Below are 26,103 nucleotides of genomic sequence, written 5' to 3'. Positions count from 1 at the left end.
AGCATAGACTGTTGCCAGGGGTTTAGCAGGAAATTTGTTATGGGTTATGTCCAGCATAGGAGGAATTCTAGTGTCTGTGCTATAGCTTGGCATGCTGATGTGCTAGAACAACCAGGAAAATTTCCATAATCATTTTCATTCATGCAATCATTCATTCATTTATTCCTACCCTTGTTGAACCAATAAACATTTATTGAACCACCTACTGATGAACATCTCTCTTTACATCCAGTGTCTGAAAGGCTAAATGGTTTTTCAGACTCTGCGGGATTTCGAGAGTTGAGACAAAATGTTGTGGGCACTCAGCAGCGCTGCCTCTTTTTTTTTTTCTTGTGAAAAAAGTGCAAGAGCAAAATAGTGCAATATGAATGCATAAAGGCCTATTGCAACATGGCAGCCACAGATATTCTGTTTACATAAGGCCCTGTTTGGCTATATCAAAGAGGCAGAGGCCAAATTCTAAGATAAAGGAGAAAGAGTATGTTACTTTCCCCCAAATATTTTAGTCTTTATGCTCAGTGACTAACAGTCTGGCATTCTGTGTGATTTCCTACTTTGTTCAATATTCCTTGCTAAGACATTGGCCTCATTTTAAAGAAAGGCAAAAGATACTGGATCTGCCCCATATCCTGATAGATCCCCCTAATGGGGTAAAGTGTATGTCTCTACCTAGAATAGAAGATATCCCTGACTTCAACCAATAAGCATCATGGATACTTTATACGTAGCCAGAAATGCGGCAGGTCAGCTGCCAGTGCTATTCTTTTATGGGTCTTGGCGACTGCTTTTAGAAGGGGACTTAGCAGTGTGTAGTGAAAATGTCTTTATAGCATTTAAGAAAGAAGCTAACCTATTTATATTTAACAATTATAACAATTCTGTTCAATTCAGCATAACTTGCATGAGTTAGCTAGTATACTAAGTGTTGTTAATTCAGGGATGAATCAGATGTGGCCCTAGCTCACAAGGGAGCTCTCATTCTAGTTAAGTTATAAGGAGCATTCATATGGAATCCTTCTGTAAGCAGGTGTTAACAGAATAGCAGAATCAATGATATGGCTTGTCTTAACACAATTGAGCTATTGCAAGTCACTACGTCCTGAAGCTTCCAGTAAAATCGCTAGTATGGCAGCCTCCACGGCAACTGAGTTCTGTTATAATGCTAGTATTACAAAGAATTACACTATCTTCAAAAATAGGTTCTCTCAGCTGTGTAACTCAGTTGTAGTTAAGCCATGTATCCATCAGCTGTATTTTTAGCAATGAGTTTAATTTTTTCCAAAGTTTCATTATTAAGAATCCTAGAGCTTTTCTTTAGCTTTATCAAGTGGCAAAGCTGCATAGCAGTGCTGCTCATGGTATATGATGAAACTATCATTGAGCACTGGACAGTGAAACAGGAGGATAACACCTCAAGGAAAGCTGAAGTATAGGATTTTTATATTTCAAAAAGTTGTGTCCTCCCTAAGCTGTCTGTAAATCAATGAAATATGCCTGGACTTTCTGGCCAAGTAGCAAATACCACTTCACATTTCTGGTGGAGAAATTTTCCACATATCCTGTGTGAAGTTTTCTCATGTAAGTCTCCTTTTTGTTAACTTAGCCTGCTAGATGTAGGAAGACTGTAGTTTAATGGGAATGCACCCAGCAGCATGGCCATGCTTAGCATGGGATGTCAGTACAAACAGGAAGAAATATTTTGTTACGTAGAGAGCTCTTTCAGAGTGGCAGACAGGGAAGGGAACAATGTCAATGATCTGAGCCAAATTTCCAGAGAAAGCACTTTGGAAATTTTGGAGAATATAGTTGATCATTATAATAATGATGATTACTATTATGATTCTTACAGTGTCATATACAACCATGGGTTCAGAGGGCAACAGTCCTGATAACTGGATTAGACAAAAATAAAGTTTAATCCTAATGTCGTGGCGATTGAGATGGGCCTTTATCCATTGGCCTCTTTGACATACTGCTAATTGAGCTGGTGTCAAAGCTCTCTAGATGACTGCAAAGGAATGTGGAAATTTCATTCTGTTTTAGCTCATTGTCTCCTGTTTTCCCCACCCGACCCCACTGCCAGTTGCTAGCTATATCAATTTTTTTATTGCTTTAGTTATTCTTTCAATGCTTTCTCCTGCTTTCTGTACTTTCATTTCCTTTATAAAGTAGTTTTAACACCTAATCTATTAACTCCTAAAATTTCTGCTTTGTAGAAATACTTTTATCTCCGATGGTTGGACACAAGTCTTTGAGCACACCAAAACATGCTTACCGTTACAGTCTTGAATAGATAGGTTTGTGCATTAAACACGGGGGTGGAGGAACTTGATATGCTAATCTTGTTGCAGAGTTTTTGCCCATGAAATAGAAGATAGAAACAATTAAAATCTTTTTCTCAGAATCTAAAAATTCTCTAGCTTTATAAATTGGTAATTTGCGTTCTACCAACATGTCTACCAACTTTCTTCATTCTACCGACTTTCTTCATTTAAGGTAAAATACAAACAAAAACGGTTGTCAAAACATGAATAAATTATTTACCTTTAAAAGTTTAATTGTTTATTAGAATCTCGTGGATATATATGTTACTTTAGCTGGTTTCTTTTTCTAAGCCCATTTTAAGTCACTAAGTAGATGATATGGATAATCTTTATTAGCAGACTTGTTTACCTCATCCACATTGTTGACCACTCATCTTCTGTTTTGCTTGGGCAATGGCAAAACTGACTCTAAATTTCCTTACAATTTCAGGCACAGGATCAGAAGGAAAAAAAATAACCTTAGGTTTGCTAGTTAAACTGTATCAGTTTTTACTTTTCTGGGTGTTTCAAGGGGAAAAAAATAATACCTTACCTAGGTAAAATTTAGCCTACCTTTGTAAAGAGAACTTTGTAGGAAAAACAGGGAAACCAATCAAATTAGGTTGTAAGAAAGGAAGTTAAGCATTGGTCAGAGGCAAATGGGACTGAAATGTGGTATCACCAAATGTTTTCCCATTGTTCTTTTTGATTTTATTTTTATCCTGCAACTGCTTAAGAGCAGTCAGTCCCTTCATAGTGTATCTGTACAGTTGGATAAGGGAGATAATTACTTCAAGATAGATTGGTGATTGACAATGGACCCTGGACATAGCTCTTTGACCAATGGATTTTGAACAAATGTAGGATAGTGAATTAATGATTAGAGATAAGTCTTATTTTAATGAGAAGTAGATTTTAAAGCTATTTTATTTAAAATAGTCAATTTTCCCATTAACAAAGTAATTTCAAATTGATAAGTAGAGAAATAATAGTTGGCACATAATAATAGACTATTCCTATCTGACTCTGCTTTTACTTCAGAAAATAACATCTTCAAAACTAACATATCATTTCGTCTTCGAATTCTCAAGGTTTCTTTTTAAATGTCTTAGATTTGAGAGATTATTTACTTTTTTTTTTTTTTGGTTTCTGCATTTCTCTTTTTTCTACTGCAATTTCCCACCTTTTGTGCAATTGTGAACAAGGTAACGAAACGCCTCCCTTCCTCAGGAATATCTACTATCTTCATGCTTTCTCAAACTTCCAGCAATCACAGTTTCTCTTGGAGTGAATAAGGTGATTTCCTTTCTTAATGTACCAACTTGCTTGCATTCTCATTTGCCTGACACCATTTTCTGATTCTTTATGAAAAATTACTTCTCATGACTCATTTTATATCTTCTATTGATACTTAGAGTATTTGGTCATTTTCTTTTAATCATTTGTTCACCTTCCAAATTGTCACACTGAAGAGGAAGTAATTTTTAAAAGCTTGAACCATGGGTCTATAGCCTTCATTGATCCACGATATGCAGTAGCCATGGCGTGTTAGAGCTAGTCTGTTCACCAGGACAAGAGTGTTTTGCACAAATATCTCTTTGTTTGATATACTCACAGCACCAGCACAACTCTCAGAGGTGTTCACCAAAAGGATGGTAAGGTTTACTAATCAAACCATATTGATTCATCTTACCATATTACTTACCAGTGCCATTCCAGAAACCTGTTTGCCACATACTACTGTTGTCTATTACTTCTACCACAAAAACAATTCGAGTTGGAGACTTTCATAGGCTTTTGAGTGTATTTATTTGAATGTTATACATTTACTATATAGTGTAATCATTTGTACTTTTGGCCAGAATAGTAGTCTATAGGAAATGAATGTTTCTTTTTTCTTTTACCTTTTTTCTTTTAATTGCCAGGTAGGTTAATCAATTTTCAAATGAGTTAAGTATCTTTGCCTCACTATTACAGAGTAATCTGAGCTGTAGAAGGGCATCTGACTCATTATCCGCCAGACCTTCAGTCAGACCTCTTCTTTTACGAACATTCTCAGATGAATCTAATGTACTGTAACAGGTACCTAGTGTTAAACAAATGGGCTGGCTTTAAAAAAAACAGATTAACAGCATTATAAAGAAAGAAATGAAAATATCACTCTCTAAATTTCTCTGCTGTTGGTGTGGTGAACTTTACAGTATTCTTTGCAAAAATATAAAGATGCATTACTTGGAATATGGGGAAATACGCATTTTTAATTTGCTAAGCCCGTCAAAATAAAATGTTAAATATTTTTTAGAGCCAAATGTTGATATAACTTATTTAATTTGTAAGGGGAAAGTAGTCATGGCAGGACCATCTTGTGAAAATGTTTGTTAATATTGATCAGGAAATATAACTTTGATTTATAAAGATCATTTGGAAAATTAAAAATAAATATTCCAAAATTGCATCTGTATAACATCAAGTCAATTTAGCATTGCATGTTCTCTTGGGAATTATGTGAAAATAACTAAATGTGTTTGTACCTTCATGTGCTGTGTCTGTGTGTTTGCAGGTACTGTATATACTTACGTCCTTGTAAATGTCTGGTCCCCTAATAGATAGCAATGAACCAGCCTAATCATAACTTTTCTAATGTCAAGTTTTATTCAAGCTAAATGTTTCAACTTTCAGAGGTAAAATCTTTTGTAGCCATTCAGGGGGATACTTGCCTAATAATATAAAATGCTTTATAATTAGTATTTCAAAAAATGATTAAATTCACTTTATAATATATTGTTTCACTTACCCCCAAAAAGTATTTGGGAGGAATTGATTTACTGTGGCAGGGACCCTTGAACTCAAAATGACTCCTTATGTGTAGTCTGTATTTCCTTCAGTGGGGACCTTTAACAACCCATACCTCTGGAGGTCTTTTATCCATCCATAGAAATTTAGAGTAATTCATGAATGAGGCTTCCAAGCTTGTCAGCTTGGAAACAATTCTACACAGCTTAGAGCGGGGACATCTTTCATGCACGCATAAAAATTAATGATCATCATGAATAAAACTGGGTTAGTTCACTTTGAAGCTAATAATTGTGAGTCCACCTCATAGGCCCATATTTTTTCATTAGCTGTCAACTCCACCACCTTCTGGCAAATAATATGTTAAACTAATGAATTGAATCCATTGGTTCTCCTGTCTCCTGGAGTTCATCACAGTCTGCATCTGCACTGTTATTTTAGAGGTAGGCTCATTTTGCCACAGTTAGCATCTTTTTACCCATTTTTGAACAACTTACCTGCATATGTTTTCCCATAGTAGTGAATCTGCTTCACAAGTAGCCTTCAAAGTCTTTGACCCCTTTGTCCCAGATTGCTTTGCTCTAAGCTGTGTGATGCATTTTAGCTATATTGTTTCTGGTTAATTTTGTATCCTCCTGGATTGCTCTCTTTAGCTTGGTCTGTGGTTTGGGGGACTGGGCTGGATAGAAGACACTGCTATTGCTTTTGGCCTCTCCAGGTCCTTATCTCCTACAATGTCTACCATAGAACTGAGGAAGTATTTTTTAAAAACAATTGTCTTATTTTTAATGTAGTTATTTCTTCCAGAAATAGATTTTCATGTGGCATTATTTCTCCTCCAGGGACAATAATTAGCAGTTAGTTTAGGCATCTAGTATGTTCCATGGTTGGTAAGAAAACTACCTAAGTCCTCAATGTGAGTTACATTCTCAATATGAATGGGCAACCTTATTTTGGTTAGAGTCACCATGACCCCCTGCAGAGCTACCTGAAAACCTACTAGTGGTTCTAGAGAATGTGGAACATAAATAGAAATAGAAGGTATTCTAATGAACTTCTAGTCCAACCATGGCAAAGGAGATGTCCCAGAATGGGAAGAAAATAGCATACTACTTAAGACCTTCCCACTACTTAGGTTCAAAAAGACTGAGTTTTAGGGTGGAGAATCAGTTAGGCTCCCTGTTTTGACATACGACTTCCATTTCTTATCATACTTGACTTACACTTGTTGATCAGTTTGTCTGTCGTGCACCGTCCTGATAATAGCATTTGATGATGTTTAGAGTACAGAGAAGAATCTACAGACTTGTTAGGGAAATACCCATGGTTTCTCTTCCAAAAAGATGAAGCATAAGAAAAATCGGAAGAATCAGTTGACTCATACATACGTGATCTACCAAAAGGAAAATTAACTTCCATATTTTAGGGGGGCAACGTGCTTCTTTCAGTAAAAAAGAAGAATATTTTCACAATAATCTTCCAAAGCTGAATATATCTTTAGACTTCCTCTATCACAATTAACACATCAAGAAAAAACAGTAATCGTTCATTAAACATTTCCTGAGCATCTGCTGTGTGGTGGAAACTGTATACTAGGTGCTGGAGATAGAAGATAAATAAAACGTTCCTGTTTACAAGGACCTCCCAGCCTAGAGGAGAAGGGATCATAGCAAGGTAAACTGCTGCTATGGTAGATAATCCTAGAGGTAGAAAGTATTAGGAGAACCCTGGAACGATCCAAAAGCAAAAAGCAAGCCTGAATCTATTCAGCTGATGAAGAAAGGATTAAAATCTGGTTATAGTGTCACTCTTTTTTTCCTCTGCATGTGAATAAAACTTGGCACTTTGTTAAGACAGTTGCTTTACTCTCCTAACAAAATTTACTACTTGATTTACTTCTGAAAATGCTAAACAGACAGCTTCACATTGTTATTAAAATAAACCTTTTAAATCTCTATATTTTACATTTTTCAGAATCTGAATCTTGAACTGCCTATGTTATTGTCCTACAAGCATACTGACAGTGGTTACAGCTAAAACAGAAAGTATGAAGAAACAACTACAAAAAGTTACCTTCTCAGGATACTCCATATGCAACACACTAAACCACTCTCATGTCTAGAGTTCACAATAAATGTTCATTAAATACCAAATGATTCTCTTAAGCATTTATAATTATTGTAAGCAGCCTTTATGGCCAAAGCTGTAAGTTAAGAATTATATGAAAGTTGAAAGCAAGAATACTTAGAATTCTGGCTTTAGGCAGAATAATATAACTATCAAATGGGTGCTCTTTTAACCCATGAATTTTGTGAATGGATTTAAATACAATATTATAAAGTAGAAGTTATGCAATGAGAATGAATAGATTTTGCTAATACTGCTTTTTTTGCCTGACAGAAGAAATAGACTATTTGGACCACATTTCTTGTTCCTCCTGAATGATCATCTTATTTTTTTTCAAAAGTACATAAGGAATACTTGAAAATACAGAAGGACTAAATAGTATCAATGCATCAGACAGAATAGTTAATCCCTTCTGTTTACCCACATGCTACTTATGTCTTGGTAGAATATTCTTGCCAAAAAATACCTTGAACACTTATGTGGAAAGTGTTAATTTATACGTATTTTTGTGGGAATAGTAAAAAAGTTTTTTTTTTGTTGTTCTTCTGAATTATACCCCACTTATGGGTGTAAGGCTACTAGACTTGAAAATAAAGTATAAAACATTTCCAGTCACTTAGTAGCTCCTCAAAGTAGGAAATAAACAGATTTTTCCAGTGTCGATTTTACTGGGATCTGCAGTAAGATGGTTTAAACCATAGTTATATAAAAATAAAGGTAATTCTGAACATCAGCCTTTTATAATTTGATGTGAAAAGGAAGAAGAATCGCTTATTTTAAACTGTTGACGGTTTTTATTTGAAAGAGACAGCATTTATGCATATATGCAGTGCTTTTTCTTAAACTTTACCAATTTGGAAAGGGGAAAGGATCCATCCCAAAAGGTGGTTCAGCTTATAGAGCCATGACTGTGAAAAATGAATGTTGTCTTTTAGTTAACTTGAACAGGGCAATGGTCTAACTCTAAACCATGAGATTGACCTTGGTAAAGTCCTTGACTAGCTGAACTAGAAGGAAGGTGTAGCCTTCTAATTAGTTCACTTGAAACATAAATGTGAAATGTCTTCATTTAATGTTAAACACACAGTTTTTTAAGATATAAATGACCATATTTATTTGACTACTAGTTTTTTTGGGATCTTTCTGGCATGCTTGTACTATTAATGTTTATATTGTACCTTGATTTGGAAAAGTATTGGAGTTAAGATGTATTATATTTAATATAGTCCATGTGGCACATTTGATTCTTCCACATATATTTTGTGTTAATGTTTAGATATGATTTCTTTCTAAATTCTAGAAAAGAACAAAATTTCAGTTAACAGAAACCATTTCATCATTATGGACCCTTTTTCATTATTTCATTTGTTCTCATTTATCAGTATTATTTTTGAGCATTTTGTTACATGTCATTCACAACTTACCTAAGTGCGCTGTGTTCTGGTAGCTCGTATTTGAGGTAAGCTGCTGAAAACAAAGTCTCTATATTCTTTGCCTATTCCAAAGAGTTAAAAAGTCTACCCAGGAAAGCTTTTGATATTTTGTGTTTGTGCTCTTGTCTTATGGTTGTTGTTACTGTATTATTATTGTTGTTGTTTTACATAAAATCTATGGGAACTGTGAATACAGACGAGAGCCACAGTAGAGAGGCTTGTTTAATGCAGTACCATTAGAGGGTTCACAGGATAATCTAGTAGAAAAATAACTAGTTACATGTAAAATTCCTTCCAGCCAGAGAGAAAGACTAAAAGTAAGGGGGATTTAGAGTTATATGTCAGCTATGCATTACATTGTAACACTGCAGTTCAAATTCAGAATGGCAATGATATATGATATCATGGCCTAGATCCTTGAGAGGGACCTGGCTTTCCTTTTTAAAAGATATTTTATTGAAGAGCAAAAAAACGGCTAGTGTGGGGTTAGCAGATTGAATAACTGAAACAAACTGTGCAGTATTCCTAGCACTACAATGTAATCACCCTATTTGTAATAGAGAAAGGAGAAAAAATGTAATAATAGGATCATATACCTATAATTTGAATAATTTTGAGCTATCAAAATGTCTTTGTAATTTTCACAACTGTTGTTCATTGTTTGACAGTGTTACCTACTAAACTGAAAACATTCATTCCATATCTACTACATATACACCAGCAACAGTAAAAATGTAAGCCTAACTTTGCAAAATTCATAATAATTTAGTGATGGAATTTTTTAATAACATGCAGTACATAAATGTGCAGATTTTATGCGTGTTGACAAAATCATTTTTCAGCTTGCAAAATGGGACTGCAATATTACATTTTTCACTTAAGCAATTTTTTACATCTGTGTTGTTGCTTTCTAAAATGAATGTGAATGCCATCTTTTATGACTGCAACTTGCCTTTTCCATTACAGAAATTTTTGTTTGATGTAATCAATAAACTTTGGTATGATATGATTGATATTTCAGCCTCTTTTTTGGAAAGGTCTCAGTTTGTTGTTAATATAGAAGCAATTTGGTGATGGGAGAGAAGTTTCTAGTTTCTTCTTCAGCTGGTATTTTATGGCAATACCTAATTGGGGAGGGTAAGATACATGTTAGGAGTTTTTAATGAGACTGTATCTTGTTACTGTATATATAAAAGTCCAGCCAAATCAGCAAGTACATATTGAAAGTCTTGGCAGTGTGCTTGATGCCACCCATACATTGAAGGTAGTCTATGTATGGTCTGTGTGGTCTGTTTCTTCAACCCATCGAACCCATTTGATTCTTAAGTAATCAAACATGAAGGGATTTTGCAGTAGCTTGAAACTTGTTCCAAAGATGTGTACGTACATACCACTTCCCTACACCTCTTCTTACATTGCTCAGCCTGCACCCAAGACCTAGTGAAAGTCCTTTTTCTTGAAAAACTCCAGTCCTTGACTGCCAAGAAATGAAAGTTGCTCCACTGAAACTGGTCTCATTGCATTTCTACATTTCAGTCTCTATATTTTGGTAGTTTTGTAGTCCTGTTGGTCTTTGATCTTTATTTAGTGTGTATTTTCTTCTTTTTCATTAAGTGGAAAATGTGCTGTATTCAGAAGTGAAACATGAATTTAAGTATCAGCTTTGCCACATTTCTCTCTGAATCCCTTTTCTTCTCACCTATAAGACGGTGTGTGACAGGGAGAATAAGGAAAAGAATCAAAATTGCTTTGTAAAATGTGACTTGCTATTCATATGTAGGCGTTGTTATTTTGATATTAAGGGTATTAATTTTTTAATGAATAGTTGTCATTTACACATTTTTACAGATGTCTTGCGTGATTTTTGGCTTATTGAAATTAGTTTAAGCTTCCTTCCCTTCCCCTATCCAGCCTTAATGGGGAGCTCCCTCTTACCCTTACTGCTTAGTCTGCCCACAGTTGCCCGATACAGTGAGTATTGTGATGATCTGAGTGGTTTGGCCCCTTCGGCAAGAAGCACAGGCAGAGGTTAAGGGCTGACGTTATCACTATGGTTATTCAGTGAAGTGTCTATGGGCGAAGTGCTGGCTGCATACTAATGAAGCCTGAAGGCCTGCATTCTGAAAATGTTTGTCGGGGGGAGAAAATGGGCTTAATTATTTTGTAACTTTTAAAAAATTAGACACACTTTTAGCAACAACTGATGGGCAAGGAGACATGGGCTCAGTTCCTAGTGCATAGACCTGTTGTGCTAAAGAAATGTTGCAGCGTGGATCAAGCAAGTCCTCATCACATGGGCCTTGGAAGTGCGTGCTCAGACCTGTGGCTGAGAGGAGCAGTGCACTCATGGTAGGCCAGAATTCCTGCTGGCATTGAGTCTTTGGCCTTGGCTGTTTGGGCAGGGTTGATATACATAACTAAAATACCTGTTGCTGCTTTGGTCTCTTCATCAGTTGCCAAAACCCAACTCCTCACATTAGCTAACACTCACATAGCATTTAATATGTGGCAGGAACTATTCTAAGCACTTCATACATATTCATTCCTTTAGTAATTCCAATAACCCTAAGAGATAGTTACTGATGTTTCTTTATCTGACAGATGAGGACACTGAGTCCCAAAACTACTCAAGGTTACACGGTCTGGTGGAGCCAGAGTTTGAACCCAGGTATTCCGATTAGACTCTGTGAACTCAATTAGGATACTATATTTCCATTCTTATACCACCCCTATGGCATGAATAAACAAATCATAAAAATGTTAGTATTAACCTTGAGAAAACAACCAAACCAAAACTGAGGGATATCCTGCACAATAACTGGCTTCAAAATTACGAAGATCATGAAAGAGCAAGACTGAGTAACTCTTCCAGATAAAGGAAACAACTAAAACTGTATTGTGAAAACTAACTGTGGCATCTGATCTTGGCCCAGAAATTGAACGTCAGTGAGATAATTAGTGAAGTTTGATTACAGTATTTAGTTTATAAAATATATAGGCAATATATCAATGTTTTCTGATAATTTGAAATTATGTGGTAATTACATATGATATATTTTGGAGAGTCCAAGTGGGGAGTATATGAGAATTCTTTGCACTATTTTTGCAACTTTGACGTGATTTCACAATTTTAAGTTAAAAAAGCTGAAACAATGAAGCTTAAAAGTATTAATGGGAAAAAAGCGTTAAATTAAGCTGTTATAGAAGACTAATTAGCTAACATCTGCACAGCACTTTATGGAATGCTTTTGTATGTACTTTCTTTAATTTCACAATCGTCCTATGTAGAGATGATTGAACTCCAGATACTTAACAGATTAACTGAGGTTCAGATAAGTTAATTATCATGCTGATCTCTCAGGACTGAACTCAGGTATGACCCATGTGTTTCCTGCTATACTACACTTTGCAGTTTGTCTAGGACTCTTAAAGCATTCCCTGTTAGATTCTGGAATGATCAAAAGGCAAGCGTTATTGCAGTCATTTTTGTGTGGGCCCATCAGATGCAGTCAGATACAACCATAGATAGAACCATGGAAAGGAGTCGTGTCATTGCTCTTAGGGTTGAAGTGAGTGGCCTGAGAATGGCCCAGGCCTACGTTTTCCTTTTCCCTTGTTCATCTAGTCTGATGCTGCTGCACTGGACCTCAGCACCAATACTTATTCAGGTATTTTCCAAGGCGAGTTTCCTACCGCTGCTTGCCACCCTTGGAGTGAGAATACAAGAACACTTCTTTAACTTTAATAATGAAATTAATACAAGGAATTGATTACACAGGTAGTATAGCTGAACAGCCAATTGGGGATTCTGTGAAGCGGCCCAGAGATTATAAAGAGGCAGAGGCCAGAACCATCCTTAGGTTGTGGGGGCAATAGGAGCAAATGGACTTCTGGAGCCTATGGCCCGGTCATTTGGCAGAAGTCGGAGTCATTGTGGGCCTATCTGGAGTGGCTGGCGCCACAGCAGAGCCACAGCCACTATTGGAGATGCAGCCTGAGGTAGAAATGCCCTGGCTTCTGTCCCCCAGCCTTCAGTCTGCTTTCCATTGTTTGGATGCCGCTAACATGGGGGCCTGAGAAACAAACAATACAAAATAGAGCAACGAAGTGCAAGGAATGTATCTGAGGGTAAAGAGGCTGAGAACTAGCACATCAAGGATTTAAGGAGTCAGATTCGGATTTAATACTCTGTGAGGTGAAACTTTAATGGGCTAGATTTCAGCACCTTTATAAATGTCATTTATATATCCCATATGAAGAAAATAAATGTGGTAAAACAAATTTGAAGTCACTCCTGTAACATATTTAGTGCAAAACTGATGACAAATTTTAATGGATGCTTGGATTAATGGAAATAGAAGGTCCTTGTATAATTGAATCTTCTTAATTAGTAATAAAGCCACTTAGTATTTCAAAAAGATCTAAATAAAGGAGTTAGCATATCATTTCATAGATACATGAAATTTGCCTACATCATACTCAAAATTCAAAAATAATTCAGGGTCTGGATAAAAAGCTGCAATATTAATTGCAAAGGAAATGACTTTCCTTCTCTTCATTCTTCTGCCTCCACTCATGAACAAGGAAAGCAAGTGGCATGGTGCAGTCCAAATCCAAAGGCCTCAGAACTAGGGAAGCCAATGGTATAACTCTCAGTCTGAAGCCATAAGCCTACAAACCTGGTGAGCCATTGGTGCTAGTCTTAGAGTCCAAAGACCAGAAAACCTAGAGTTCTGATGTCCAAGAACAGCAGATGAAGGGTGTTCCAACTCCAGGAGAAATAAAGTGAAGTCTTTCCTCTGTCTTTTTGTTCTGAGCCCTGAGCAGATTGGATGATGCCCACCCACATTGGATAAGGGTAGATCTTCCTTACTCAGGTACACTGGTTCTAATGCCAGTGTCTTCTAGAAGCACGCTCCCCGTACTCAGAAATAATGCTTTACCAGTTACCTGCAGTGTGGAAAGACTTAGATCATGCATGTTGAAACAGCACAGGCCAGGCGCAGTGGCTTACGCCTGTAATCCCAGCACTTTGGGAGGCTGAGACAGGCAGATCAACTGAGTTTGAAACCAGCCTGGCCAACACGGTGAAATGCCATCTCTACTAAATACACAAAAATCAGCTGGGCGTGGTGGCGGGCACCTGTAATCCCAGCTACTCAGGAGGCTGAGGCAGGAGAATTGCTTGAACCCAGGAGGTGGAGGTTGTAGTGAGCTGAGATTGAGCCACTGCACTCTAGACTGGATGACAAGAGCAAAACTCCATCTCAAAAAACAAAACACCTAGCACAGATTTTAGCTTTAGCATATGCTAGACACTCAGAAATTGTAAAACATCTTAACAGTTTTATTAAACCGTAAAATAGGAAACAACCAAAAGTAAAAAAACAGTGCTTTCCTAAAGCATCCAACTTAACCCTCTAATTATACGTGGAAGAAAACTGAGGTCCAAAGAAGGGGCGATGCTATGTCCAGAGTCACATAACCAATTAACTACAGAGGCAGGACCAGATGTTGTGTCCCTGAAATTAGGAAACAGTACTTTTCCCCTTTTCAAATACTTGCAATGTTCTGAATTTCTATAATCAGCCATCAGGTTTTTCTTCTGTTTTACTTTCCACTGGCTAAGCCCAATTTTGCCTCCTGAAGCAACACAAAACAAGATTACTTCCTCTTTGACAAGACAGCTTTTCACATATTCCAAGATTACCCTCATGTTCATTGATTTCTATTCCAAGATCCCCATCTCCAGTGCTACCAACTCATTGTTTTGTATGGCAAGCTTTCCAGAACCAACATGGTCCCAGTCACCTGTCTCTGGCTAGGCTTGCATTCATCAATGTCTCTCTTAACAGGTAGCACTTAGAGCAGAGTACAATATTGCAGCTATATGGCAGAATTATAAGCTTCCTCAATCTATTAACTCTGTTTCTGTTGTGGCAGCCAAAGACTGCATTTGCTTTCTTTTTGTTGTTGTTTTGAGACAGGGTCTTGCTCTGTCACCTAGGCTGCAGTGGTACAGTGGTGCAATCTTGGCTCACTGCAACCTCCACCTCTGGGGCTCAAGCAGTCCTCCTGCCTCAGCCTCCCGAGTAGCTGGGATTACAGACATGTGCCACCACACCCAGCTAATTTTTATTTTTAGTATAGACTGGGTTTCGCCATGTTGGCCAGGCTGGTCTGAAACTCCCGGACTCCCACCTCGGCCTCCCAAAGTGTGGGATTACAGATGTGAGCCACTAGGCCCAGCCCTGCATTTGCTTTCTTTATCAGTCACATCATGCTGTTTGCCTAGACATTTTTAACGTAGATTGTTACCAAGCCATGGTTCCTTATATTACTGTACTTGGGCTGATGTAAAAAATTACTACCGACTTTGTGGCTTAAAATCAGAAATTTATTCTCTTTTGCAGTTCTGCAACCAAGAACACTAAAATGAAGGTGTCAGCAGGGCCGTGCACTCACTGAAGGTTGCATAAGATTCATTCTTTGCTTCTGCCAGCTTTTGGTCGTTCTAAGTCCTTGGCTTGTGGCTGGAAAATTTCTCTCTCTCCATCTTCACGTGGCCTTCTCCTCTCCTCCCTTTGTCTCTCTTTTGTGTGTATCTTACAAGAATTCTTGCCATTTAATTTAGGGCCCTCCAATAGGACCTCATCTTTAGATCCTAAATTTAATTACATCTACAAAGACCCTTTGCCAAATAACATCATATTTACAGATCCCAGGGATTAGGGCATGGACATATATTTTTGAGGACCACCAACCCACTACAGCTACCCAACCTCTAATTGTAAATTGGTTTTTGGAGGATGAAGGCAGGACTTTCTTTTTTTTTTTTTTTTTTGAGACAGAGTTTCACTCTTGTTACCCAGGCTGGAGTGCAATGGCGCAATCTCGGCTCACCGCAACCTCCGCGTCCTGGGTTCAGGCAATTCTCCTGCCTCAGCCTCCTGAGTAGCTGGGATTATAGGCATGTGCCACCATAAGGCAGGACTTTCTACTTACCCATGTTATTCTGATTTCCATTTCCCAGATCACAATAGCTGGTTTAAAAATTGCATCGCCATAATAGGAGTATGATGTTTTGCTGATTTTGTGCTTACCTGCTACTATGGGACCCCTGGTCCCCTATCAAAGTCATCTCTTTTGCAGGTTCTCGTAAGAGCTCATGGACACAACTCTCTCCATAAGCATGTGAAGGTCTCTTCTGTTTCCTCTCTGCCTCCTACAGTGAGGTATTCGTGGCCACAAAGCTGCTATGAAGATGTTCCATGGCTGCCTGATTACACTAATGCCACCTTTCACCATGAATACCACCATGCAACTGATGTTATTTTTCTAGATGTAGGTGTCATGGTGGGGGGGAATTCCTCTCTCCATCTCTTTTGTGATCCCTAGACAGTTTCCCTTGTGTTCTCTCCATCTCACACAGATGACTTATAATGCCATGTTTTTTTCTAACAGGAAGCGGTCCCATGACGTCTGCTCCCCCGTGGGCCTGAGGCAAAGGACGACCTTAGTGATGGAGACATTTGCTTCCTGACCTGGGCCAGGGTCCCAGGTTATCTGCTTTCATTACTCCCTGTGTTTCCCTTTTTGTGTCATTTGTTCAATATCTTCCTTCCCTGCTGGCCTGCAGGCTCCATTGAGGGCAGTGAATAAATCAGCCTTGTTCACCGGTAGATCCTCATTGCCCAGTGCAGTGCCAGCCACAGAGTGAGACCCTAAAGAAATGTTTATTGAGTTAATAAGTGCTGAACAACTAGTGGCTCTAAATCACCTGAGAAAAAGGTGTGAGATTCACAATCTGTCACTCTGTACCTGTACCATTTTCATCCCAAAGCAGTATGGCATGGGAGGTAAGCATGTGGATTCTGCCACTTACAAGTGGGGTGACCTTGAGCAAGTCACTTAACTTGCTCAAGGTTAAGTCTCTGTGTGTCAGGCTCATCATCTGTAGATTGGAGATAATATCAGTACCTACATCATATGGATGTTGTGCGGGTGAACTACATGTAAAATGCTTGGAGCAGTACGTGGCTCAACATAGACCCTATAGAAGTTTGATTAAATAATAACATCATACTTTATTGTCTTACATATTTCCCCTAGTTATAGTTGTAAGCTCCTTAAGGACAGGGGCCTTGTCTGTTTTTGTTCCCCATGTATCCCTCAGTGGCTAATATAGTGTCTGGAAAATAGTATGACCTCAGTATTTGTTGAACAAATGAACAAATGAACTTACTGTACTCAAAATCTTTCTCCTTCTGATAATTAGCCTAATTACTGTCCATAGATCTTGACATATTCCTTAAGTGACTTCCTGCCTATGAGGCAACTCAGTCCCTTTCTAAATCCTTTCTCTGGATCTAGACTTACTGCCAAGTCATCTTTCAGGTCTTCTAGACATACTCCCTTATGGATGGATTCTGGGGAAAGCACAATTTTAGGTCCAAGTGGAGACCTTGCTATGCTGGTTTTTAACCTAAATATTCCAATCTACTGAGTTATTTTAAATCTTGATTCTATAATCTCTGGTAATAATGCTACCTCCAAAGTCTGTAGCATCTGCTAATTTTGTATACATGCCTTTTAAGATTTGATTCAAGTCATCAATTCCAAATAAATAACTTCGTTTGACTGCAATAAATTATACAACTCTATATTGAAAATTGTCTATGGGAAAGAACTAAAAATATAATCATTACAATAACAAGTCAGCAATCATGAATGAGGAAATTCTAGAATAACTGCTTTTTGAATATATAATAGATGATAGCTAATGTAGAAGGTGGCAGACATTAGTGATTTATACTACTGAAAAATAGTGAATGTAATATTGAATTCAATACTAAATTCATATAAAGAATCGACTTGGCCAAGGCAGGCAGATCATGAGGTCGGGAGTTCGAGACCAGCCTGACCAATATGGTGAAACCCCGTCTATATTAAAAATACAAAAATTAGCTGAGTGTGGTGGTGGTCGCCTGTAATCCCTGCTACTCGGGAGGCTGAGGCAGGAGAATGGCTTGAGTCCAGGAGGTGGAGGTTGTGGTGAGCCGAGATCGCGCCATTGCACTCCAGCCTGGGCAACAAGAGTGAAACTCCACTTGAGAGTGTAATTTCTTTGTAACATAGAAGTATTAGTCAAATATGTTTTCAGTACAGTTCAACATGTACATATTTGCAGGAGAAATTCTTAGACTTCTCTAATAATTAAGCTCATGTGAGCTATCACAGGACAGATGGCTCTGCTATTTAAAACAAATTATAACCTTTAAGGATGAACATGTACTGCTCAAATCTAAGTGTAAATTTGCTTTGCATTTTATTTGAGTGGTACTGTTATTTAATAGTTGAAGCTGATATGAAGATTTTAGAGCTTTTTTAAATAAAGTAAGAATACATCTTAAATGACAAAAATATTAGTCAGGCAAAGCTTATTTATGCAATTTGCTAGTATTTCTGGAAGCTTTAAAAAAGGCTTTTCCTGACATTTAAATTATCTGTTCTATTGGATAATTTTGGAACTCAAAAGAGATGACAAATTTTTATCTTGTTTTTTCCCCCATGCCTTAAAGTTGACATGTGTGTAAAATTTGTATAGCAATTTTAACTTTTATGTCAATCACTGATGTGTCATCAAAGGGTGTGTGTAACCTAGTGTTCACTGATGGCACACTGAATATTTTTCCCCAAATTCTCTACTTTTGATGATGAGAAATCTTCTGACCATTCAATTGAAATCACTGTCTAGTCCAATGTTTAGATTTCAGTGTTTTGGGCTGGGTGCAGTAGTTCATACCTGTAATCCCAGCACTTTGGGAGGCCAAGGTGGGTGGATCACCAGAGATCAGGAATTCGAGACCAGCCTAGCCAACATGGTGAAACCCTGTCTCAACTAAAAATACAAAACTTAGCCAGGCGTGGTGGCACGCATCTGTAGTCCCAGCTACTTGGGAGGCCGAGGCAGGAGAATCGCTTGAATCCAAGAGAAGGAGGTTGCAGTAAGCCAAGATTGTTCCACTGCACACCAGCCTGGGTGACAGAGCGAGACTTCAGACTCCATATCAAAAAAAACGATTTCGTTGTTTACCTTTTGGTTTTTACTTTGATTGTCCTTGTGGTATTTAAAATGTGATTTTGTCTACAAGGTATCTTCAAAAAGTCGTGGAAAATGAGTCTTAGAGAAAAAAACTACACATGGATTTAAAATTTTTTTCACCAAAATAGACTCATACTAACTTGTTATAGCATGTCTGAACAGGATTTAGTTTGAGGCATAAAGAAGCATAAGACATCAATTTGAAAAACGCCCCTATCAGAACAATATGAATTCTGCTAAAACTGAAGCAAGAACAAACATCAAATTTACGGTGAAACTTGGGTTTAAGAATTGTGAAATAATTGATGCTTTACTAAAGTTTCTGGGGACAGTGACCCCAAGAAATTAGGCCAGGCACAGCGGCTCACACCTGTAATCCCAGCATTTTGGGAGGCCAAAGTCGGTGGATTGCGTGAGCCCAGGAGTTTGAGACCAGCCTGAGCAACATGATGAAAGCTCGTCTCTACTCAAAACACAAAAATTAGCCTGGTGTGATGGTGAGTGCCTGTAATCTCAGCTACTCAGGAAGCTGAGGCAGGAGAATTGCTTGAAACTGGGAGGCAGAGGATGCAGTGAGCCAAGATTGCACCACTGCAGTCTAGGCTAGGCAACAGCATGAGACTCCATCTCAAAAAAAAAAAAAAAAGAAAAGAAAAGAAAAAGAAAAAAAGAAGTCAGCAGTTTATAAATGAATAACTAGTTCTAATAAGGGACGAGACAATGTTGAAGGCCACAGTGACAGGCCATCTACATCAATTTACAAGGAAAAAATTTATTTGCACTGTAATTGAAGAGGACCAATAAGTCACAGAAGAAACAATAGCCAACGCCATAGATATCCCAATTGGTTCAGCTTGCAAAATTCTGACTGAAAAAGTTGGAAAAACTTCCACTTGGGTGTCGAAACCATTGCACCCAGATCAGCTGCAGCAAATTGTTCAATGGAAATTCAAACAAATGGGATCAAGATCCCAACACATTTCTTTGAAGAACTGTAATGGGAGATGAACATGGCTTTACCAGTACAATGTTGAAGTAAAAGCACAATCAAAGCAATGGCTACAAAGTGGTGGGAGCGGTCCAGTCAAAGCAAAAGTGGACCAGTCAAGAGCAAAAGTCCTGGCAACAGGTTTTTGGAGAAACTTAAGGCACTTGCTTGCTGACTTTCTGGACGGCCAAAGAATTACAACATCTTTAGCACATCATTAGGCACAGCTTTGGCAGAAAAATGCCCAGGAAAGCTTCACCAGAGAGTCCTTCTTCAACATGACAATGCTGTTGCTCATTCCTCTCATCCAACAAGGGCAATTTTGTGAGAGTTTTAATGTGAATTCACTAGGTATCCACATCAGAGTCTGGATTTGGCTCCTTCTAACTCTTTTTTTGTTTGTTTCCTAATCTTAAAAATCTACAAAGGGCACCCATTTTTCTTCTGTTAATAATGTCAAAAAGACTAAATTGACATCATTAAACTCCCAGGACCCCGAGTTCTTTTCTAAATGGCTGGTATCATCACTTACCAAAGTATCTTGATCTTTATGGAGCTTATGTTGAAAAATAAAGTTTATATTTGAATTTTTATGTTTTAATTTTAAACTTTTTGAAGTCCTCTCATAATTGGAATTTTTAACAATGGAGGTATAAAAGAACAAATTCTACAATTGTAATCTGTTACCCTTATTTTGACACTAGTTTTATATTGAAAGTTTAGACATGTTTTTCTTCACACTTATTAAAAAGCTATTGTCAGTGGGAAATGAGTATGCTTTCATGTTTAGTAAAAAGAACATATTCGGCCAGGTGCAGTGGCTCATACATGTAATCCCAGCACTTTGGGAAGCTGAGGTGGGCAGATCACAAGATCAGGAGATCAAGACCATCCTGACCAACCTGATGAAACTCCATCTCTACTAAAAATACAAAAATTAGCTGGTTGTGGTGGCACGTGCCTGTAGTCCCAGCTACTCAGGAGGCTGAGGCAGGAGAATCACTTGAACCCGGGAGGTGGAAGTTGCAGTGAGCCAAGATTGCGCTACTGCACTCCAGCCTGGGTGACAGAGTGAGATGCTGTCTCAAAAAACAAAAGCAAAAAAAAAAAAAATCCAAAATTATAAACAGTATGATTTCAAAATGTCTGAAAAAAACGCCGTAATTTTCACTGTGGTTGCCACTGAGTGATGCAATTAAGGCTGGGGTTTGCTTTTCTGTTTCTTTATGCTTTTTCATGGTTTGCAAGTCTTCCGCAATGAACATGTTTTACTCTTAAATTTAAAAAGTGAAAAAATAATAAAACCTTTATTTTTATGAATAAAAGTGTTGACGTTTGAACAGTTTAGTACTGTACTCCCATTTCCTATGTGTTAGCTTTAATCTGAAGTCCTGTTGTAACTTTGCTAGTGAACCCTTTTTGGTTGCTACTAAAATCTCCACTGTTGATCCGTAACAGCTGTTCTTTTGTGTGAAACATGGTACAAGTGAAGTGCTATGTCTAACACCAGCCTGTGATGCTTTTGTTCATTTACAGCTTCATTTTCAAACATGGCAAGCTCACATGATAGAGTAACTGAGGATTGCTTGGCTGCAAATTAAAGATAGTGATGTGGGAACACAAGTTCCCTGGGCATTTTCTGAGTGAGTACTTTCTCAGATGCCTTTCGTTACCCATCTTCTCTCCACTTTTCCACTCCCCCTAGCTTCTTTTGTACAGTGGTCAGTGGGGTGATTTTCTTGTACCTCCACTCTCTGTGCCCTGGCTTGGGAATATGACACTAGTGTGATGCCAATGAGTGTTCACAGAGAGTTGAAGAAAAGAGATGGCGGAGATTAAAATGCATCTTAGAATTCCCAAAAGAATATTTTTTTTTTTTTTTGAGACGGAGTTTCGCTCTTGTTATCCAGCCTGGAGTGCAATGGCGCGATCTCGGCTCACCGCAACCTCCGCCTCCTGGGTTCAGGCAATTCTCCTGCCTCAGCCTCCTGAGTAGCTGGGATTACAGGCACGCGCCACCATGCCCAGCTAATGTTTTGTATTTTTAGTAGAGACGGGGTTTCACCATGTTGACCAGGATGGTCTCGATCTCTTGACCTCGTGATCCACCTGCTTCGGCCTCCCAAAGTGCTGGGATTACAGGCGTGAGCCACTGCACCCGGCTCCAGAAGAATATTTTTAAGAGAGCAAGTTAATGAACAACTTTGTCCTTTTGGTACAATAAACAAACCAGAAAGCAAACAAAACTCATAAAAACTATTTGTTCAAATTGTGAAAAATACATAGCATTATTATATTGTAAGAATAAGTTTAGAAAACTGTTGCACTTCAGGCAGAAGCCCATTTTAGTTACCTGAGGTTTTGCTAAATTCAATAAGAATTTTATTTTTTTCTGATTATAATGATGATACTTGCTCAAAATCAAGCAATACCTAATTATATAAACATAAAAGCCACTTAGTATCCCAATCCCCATGAGGTAATCATATTTTTTGAATATGTATATATACACATACAAAACATATATACATATATAATTTTGTATATGTTGAACTATGTTATGCACACTATTTTATAATTTTGAACCATAAGTTACATGATTGTTCTGTTATTTAATTCAGATATATATGACTTTTAAATAGCTGTGTGGCATTTCATTTATTTCATACACGTGGTTTAACTATTTCCTAGTTTATTATATAAATTTTTTCTCCTCCTCCTGCCTGCTGTTATGAATAACATGGCAATGTATTCTGTACAAAAATATTTCCATTCCTGTCAGATTAGCTTCTTGGTGTAAAATCAAAAATGTGGAATTCCTAGGGCAAAAGATGTGTACATGACAAACTGTCTTTTAGAAAAGCTACGTCAATCTGTGCCCCCAACAGCAGTGAGCCAGTTTACCCTCCCGATTCACAGCATTAAGTGTTCTCCGTCTTTAATCACTACCTGTAGATCTAGGGTCAGCAAAACTAACACTCTCGGGCCAAATCCAGTCAGCATCTTTAGGGTTGTAGGGAAAAAAAATGGTAATGAAGAATGTGTGACCAAAACTATATGTGGCCCACAAAAGGGAACATTTCTATTATCTTAGCTGTTCACAGAAAAAAAAAAAAAATGCCAGCTCCTGGATTAAAGGAAAAATTGTCTTTACTCTTGGTAATATTAGCTTTTCTTTACTTATCTGTGAGTTCAAGTAGACTTTCCATGTACATGTGGGTGGTGTTTATATTTCTTCTTTTGTCAATTACACCTCCTTTACCCACTGTCCTATTAAGTCGCTCATCTTTTTTTCCTTTTTTACTCATTATAATGCTATGTATTAGAATATGTGTATTTTGTCATGTATTTCACAAGTATTTTTCTCCGTGTCAATTTGCTATTAAGTATGTATCTTTTATATTGAACAGAAAGGTTTAGTGTTTATGCAGTCAACACAAATGTTCAGAGAATGATAGCAGGTGCTACTTTAGATATGGTAGTGAAAGAAGTTCTCTCTGACAAGGTGACATTTGAGCAGAGAACTGAATTAAAAGTGAGAGAGGAAGCCATTCATATATATGGATGAAGGGGAATCCAGGCCATGTGAACAGCAAATGCACAGGCCCCAAGACCACCTGGGGAGGTTTGTTTTGTAGACCCTGACACGCGACGGATGAATGAAATACACTCTTGTACACCAGAGTATAGTGAATTTGAGTGGGTTAGGGAGGTTGTTAGCTGCTTTTAGAGGGTGATTGCCCCTAACCGACCACAACGTTTTTTTTTTAATTTAGTGTAGATTTAATAATAGAAGTTTTAAGTTAGCATGTTTGTGGATAATTAATATGGTTAAAAGAATGGTTTTATGAATGATAACAGGTTTTGGTTTGGGGCTTTAGAATAAACACCATTAATGGGTAATTTTTTTTTAACCTTTTTTTGAGAGGGCTATTTAGCATAAAGTTTACATGAGTAAACAAATTAGAGTAGGGATAAAGGAATGTGGGGTAAACAGACTTAACTTGGGAAGCTTTTATTATTTTAATTTTTACCCTATGACTTAAAGTTTTAATGTAAGAACGGGCTGCCTTTAGCTTGTTTTATTAAACATTTTGGCTTTTTAAAAGGTTTGAGACTATAATTATATAACTTTTAAAAATATTTTTTAAGTATTTTCCCAGCCACCCCGAGTGAATCCCAACAGCCATTCATATATATGGATGAAGGGGAATCCAGACCATGTGAACAGCAAATGCAGAGACCCTGAGATAGGAGCTTTCATGGCATGTTGGAGGTACTGCCCACTATGACGAAAATGGAGGGAGATTGGTAGGAGTTGAAATTAGGCGTGGAAGGATGAGATCATGTAGAGCTGTGTAAGCTATGATAAGAACATAGATTTTATTCTGAATTCCAGTAGAAGTCTAGAATATTGGCCAGGTTCGGTGGCTCACATCTGTAATCCCAGCACTTTGGGAGGCCAAGGCGGGTGGATCACGAGTTCATGAGTTCAAGACCAGCCTGGCCAAGATGGTGAAACCTTGTCTTTACTAAAAATATAAAAATTAGCCAGGCACGATGGCAGGCGCCTGTAATCTCAGCTCCTCGGGAGGCTGAGGCAGGAGTATCTCTTGAACCCAGGGGCTTCAATGCAGTGAGCTGAATATCATGCCATTGCTGTACTCCAGCCTGGGCAACAAGAGCAAAACTCCATCTCAAAAAAAAAAAAAGTCTGGACTATTATGAACAGAGGAGTGACATGATCTCACTTAAGTTTTAAAAGGATCACTTCTATTTTGGGTATCTTTTAAAAATATGTGTGATTTTTTTCTTGTTATAAATTAAATGCATGTCCATTTCCAATTATATAGATAACATGCAAAAAAGAACTAAGTAAGGATACTATTTTAATAAGCTTTTCTCAATATATGTATATATATTCACCTTTATCTACATATATTAAGGTTGGAACATACCTTAAAAATCTTCTGGCCTAGAAATAAATCCAGGCATTTATGGTCAACTGATCTTCAAAAAAGTTGCCAAAACACACAATGAAGAAAAGACAGTCTCGTGAATAAATAGTGTTGGGAAAACTGGATATACAAATGCAAAAGAATGAAATTAGACACATCTCACACCATGTGCAAAAATCAACTCAAAATGGATCAAAAGCTTCAAGGGAAGGCCTCAAACTGAATGCTCTTACCACAAAGATATGACAAATATATGAGGTCATGAGTATGCTAAATACACTGATTTGATCATTATACAATGTATACATGTATTAAAACATCACAGTGCACTCCATAAATGTATTTTTACTATGTGTCAATTCAAAATACATAACATAGAAGAAAAGTTTCTTGACATTAATCTAGGCAGAGATTTTTTTGAATATGACCCCAAAAGCACAGACAACAAAAGGAAATATAGACAAATGGGATAGCATTAGACTAAAAAGTTTTCTGCACATCAAAGGAAACAAGTGAGTCAAGATACAACTTATGCAATTGGAAAAATATTTATAAACTATACATCTGATAGGTTAATACCCAAGGTATATAAAGACCTCAACTAAATAGCAAAAATAAATAATAAATAACCCAATTAAAAACAGTCAAAGGACCTGAGTAGACATTTCTTAAAAAGAAGATATACAAATGGCCAACCAATATATGACAAAATGTTCAACATTACTAATCATCACAAAAATGCAAATTTAAACCACATTTAGATAACACTTTGTACCTATTAGGGTAGCAATTATTAAAAACACAAAATAACAAGTGCTTATGAGGATGTGGAGAAAAGGGAGCCCTTGTTGGTGGGAGTGTAAATTAGTATAGCCACTATGGAGAACAGTATGGATGTTCTGGCCCAGAAAAAAAATCCAGGCATTTATGGTCATATGATCAATTACCATATGATCCAGCAATACCACTACTGGGTATATATCCAAAGAAGAGGAAATCAGTCTGTCAAAAAGATATCTGTACCCCCATGTTCTTTGCAGCACTATTCACAATAGCCAAAATATGGAGGCAACCTCAAGAACCATTACAGTGGAATACTATTCAGCCTTTAAAAAAGAATGAAATTCTGTCATTTGTGACAGTATGGATGAACCTAGAGGACATTATGGTAAATTGAATAATCCAGACACAGAAAGACAAATACTGCATGATATCACTCATATGGGGAATCTAAAAAAGTCAAACTCGTAGAAGCAGAAAGTAGAATGGTGGTTTCCAGATGATGAGGCAGGATTTTGGGAGATGTTGGTCAAAGGATACATCATTACAGGTAGACAGGAGGACAACATTCAAGAGATCTATTTTTAATTTTGTTCTCATTTATATATATATATAT

The 26,103-nt window shown here is 37.5% G+C and overlaps 1 protein-coding gene across 11 annotated transcripts in view; it reads left to right on the top strand.

The window, feature by feature from the left end:
• ATP11C (ATPase phospholipid transporting 11C) overlaps nucleotides 1–9,670 on the top strand; it is a 217,303-nt gene extending 207,633 nt beyond the window's left edge. For 3 of the 11 annotated variants that reach the window (XM_032268320.1, XM_032268311.1, XM_032268319.1), the window contains exons 29-30: nucleotides 4,281–4,385; nucleotides 7,071–9,670. In XM_032268320.1, coding sequence (XP_032124211.1) covers nucleotides 4,281–4,382 — 102 coding nt within the window. In that variant the 3' untranslated portion in view covers nucleotides 4,383–4,385; nucleotides 7,071–9,670. Of the gene's footprint in view, nucleotides 1–3,508 lie in introns of all 11 variants that reach the window. The other 8 variants (XM_032268314.1, XM_032268321.1, XM_032268316.1 and 5 more) reach the window with 7 other exon arrangements.
• Nucleotides 9,671–26,103: the final 16,433 nt, after the last annotated feature.

This window comes from Sapajus apella, unplaced genomic scaffold, assembly GCF_009761245.1.
Source record: "Sapajus apella isolate SASKATOON/1434 unplaced genomic scaffold, GSC_monkey_1.0 scaffold179, whole genome shotgun sequence".
In the NCBI taxonomy this organism is placed as follows: domain Eukaryota; kingdom Metazoa; phylum Chordata; class Mammalia; order Primates; family Cebidae; genus Sapajus; species Sapajus apella.
This window is presented reverse-complemented; position numbering and strand designations above follow the sequence as displayed.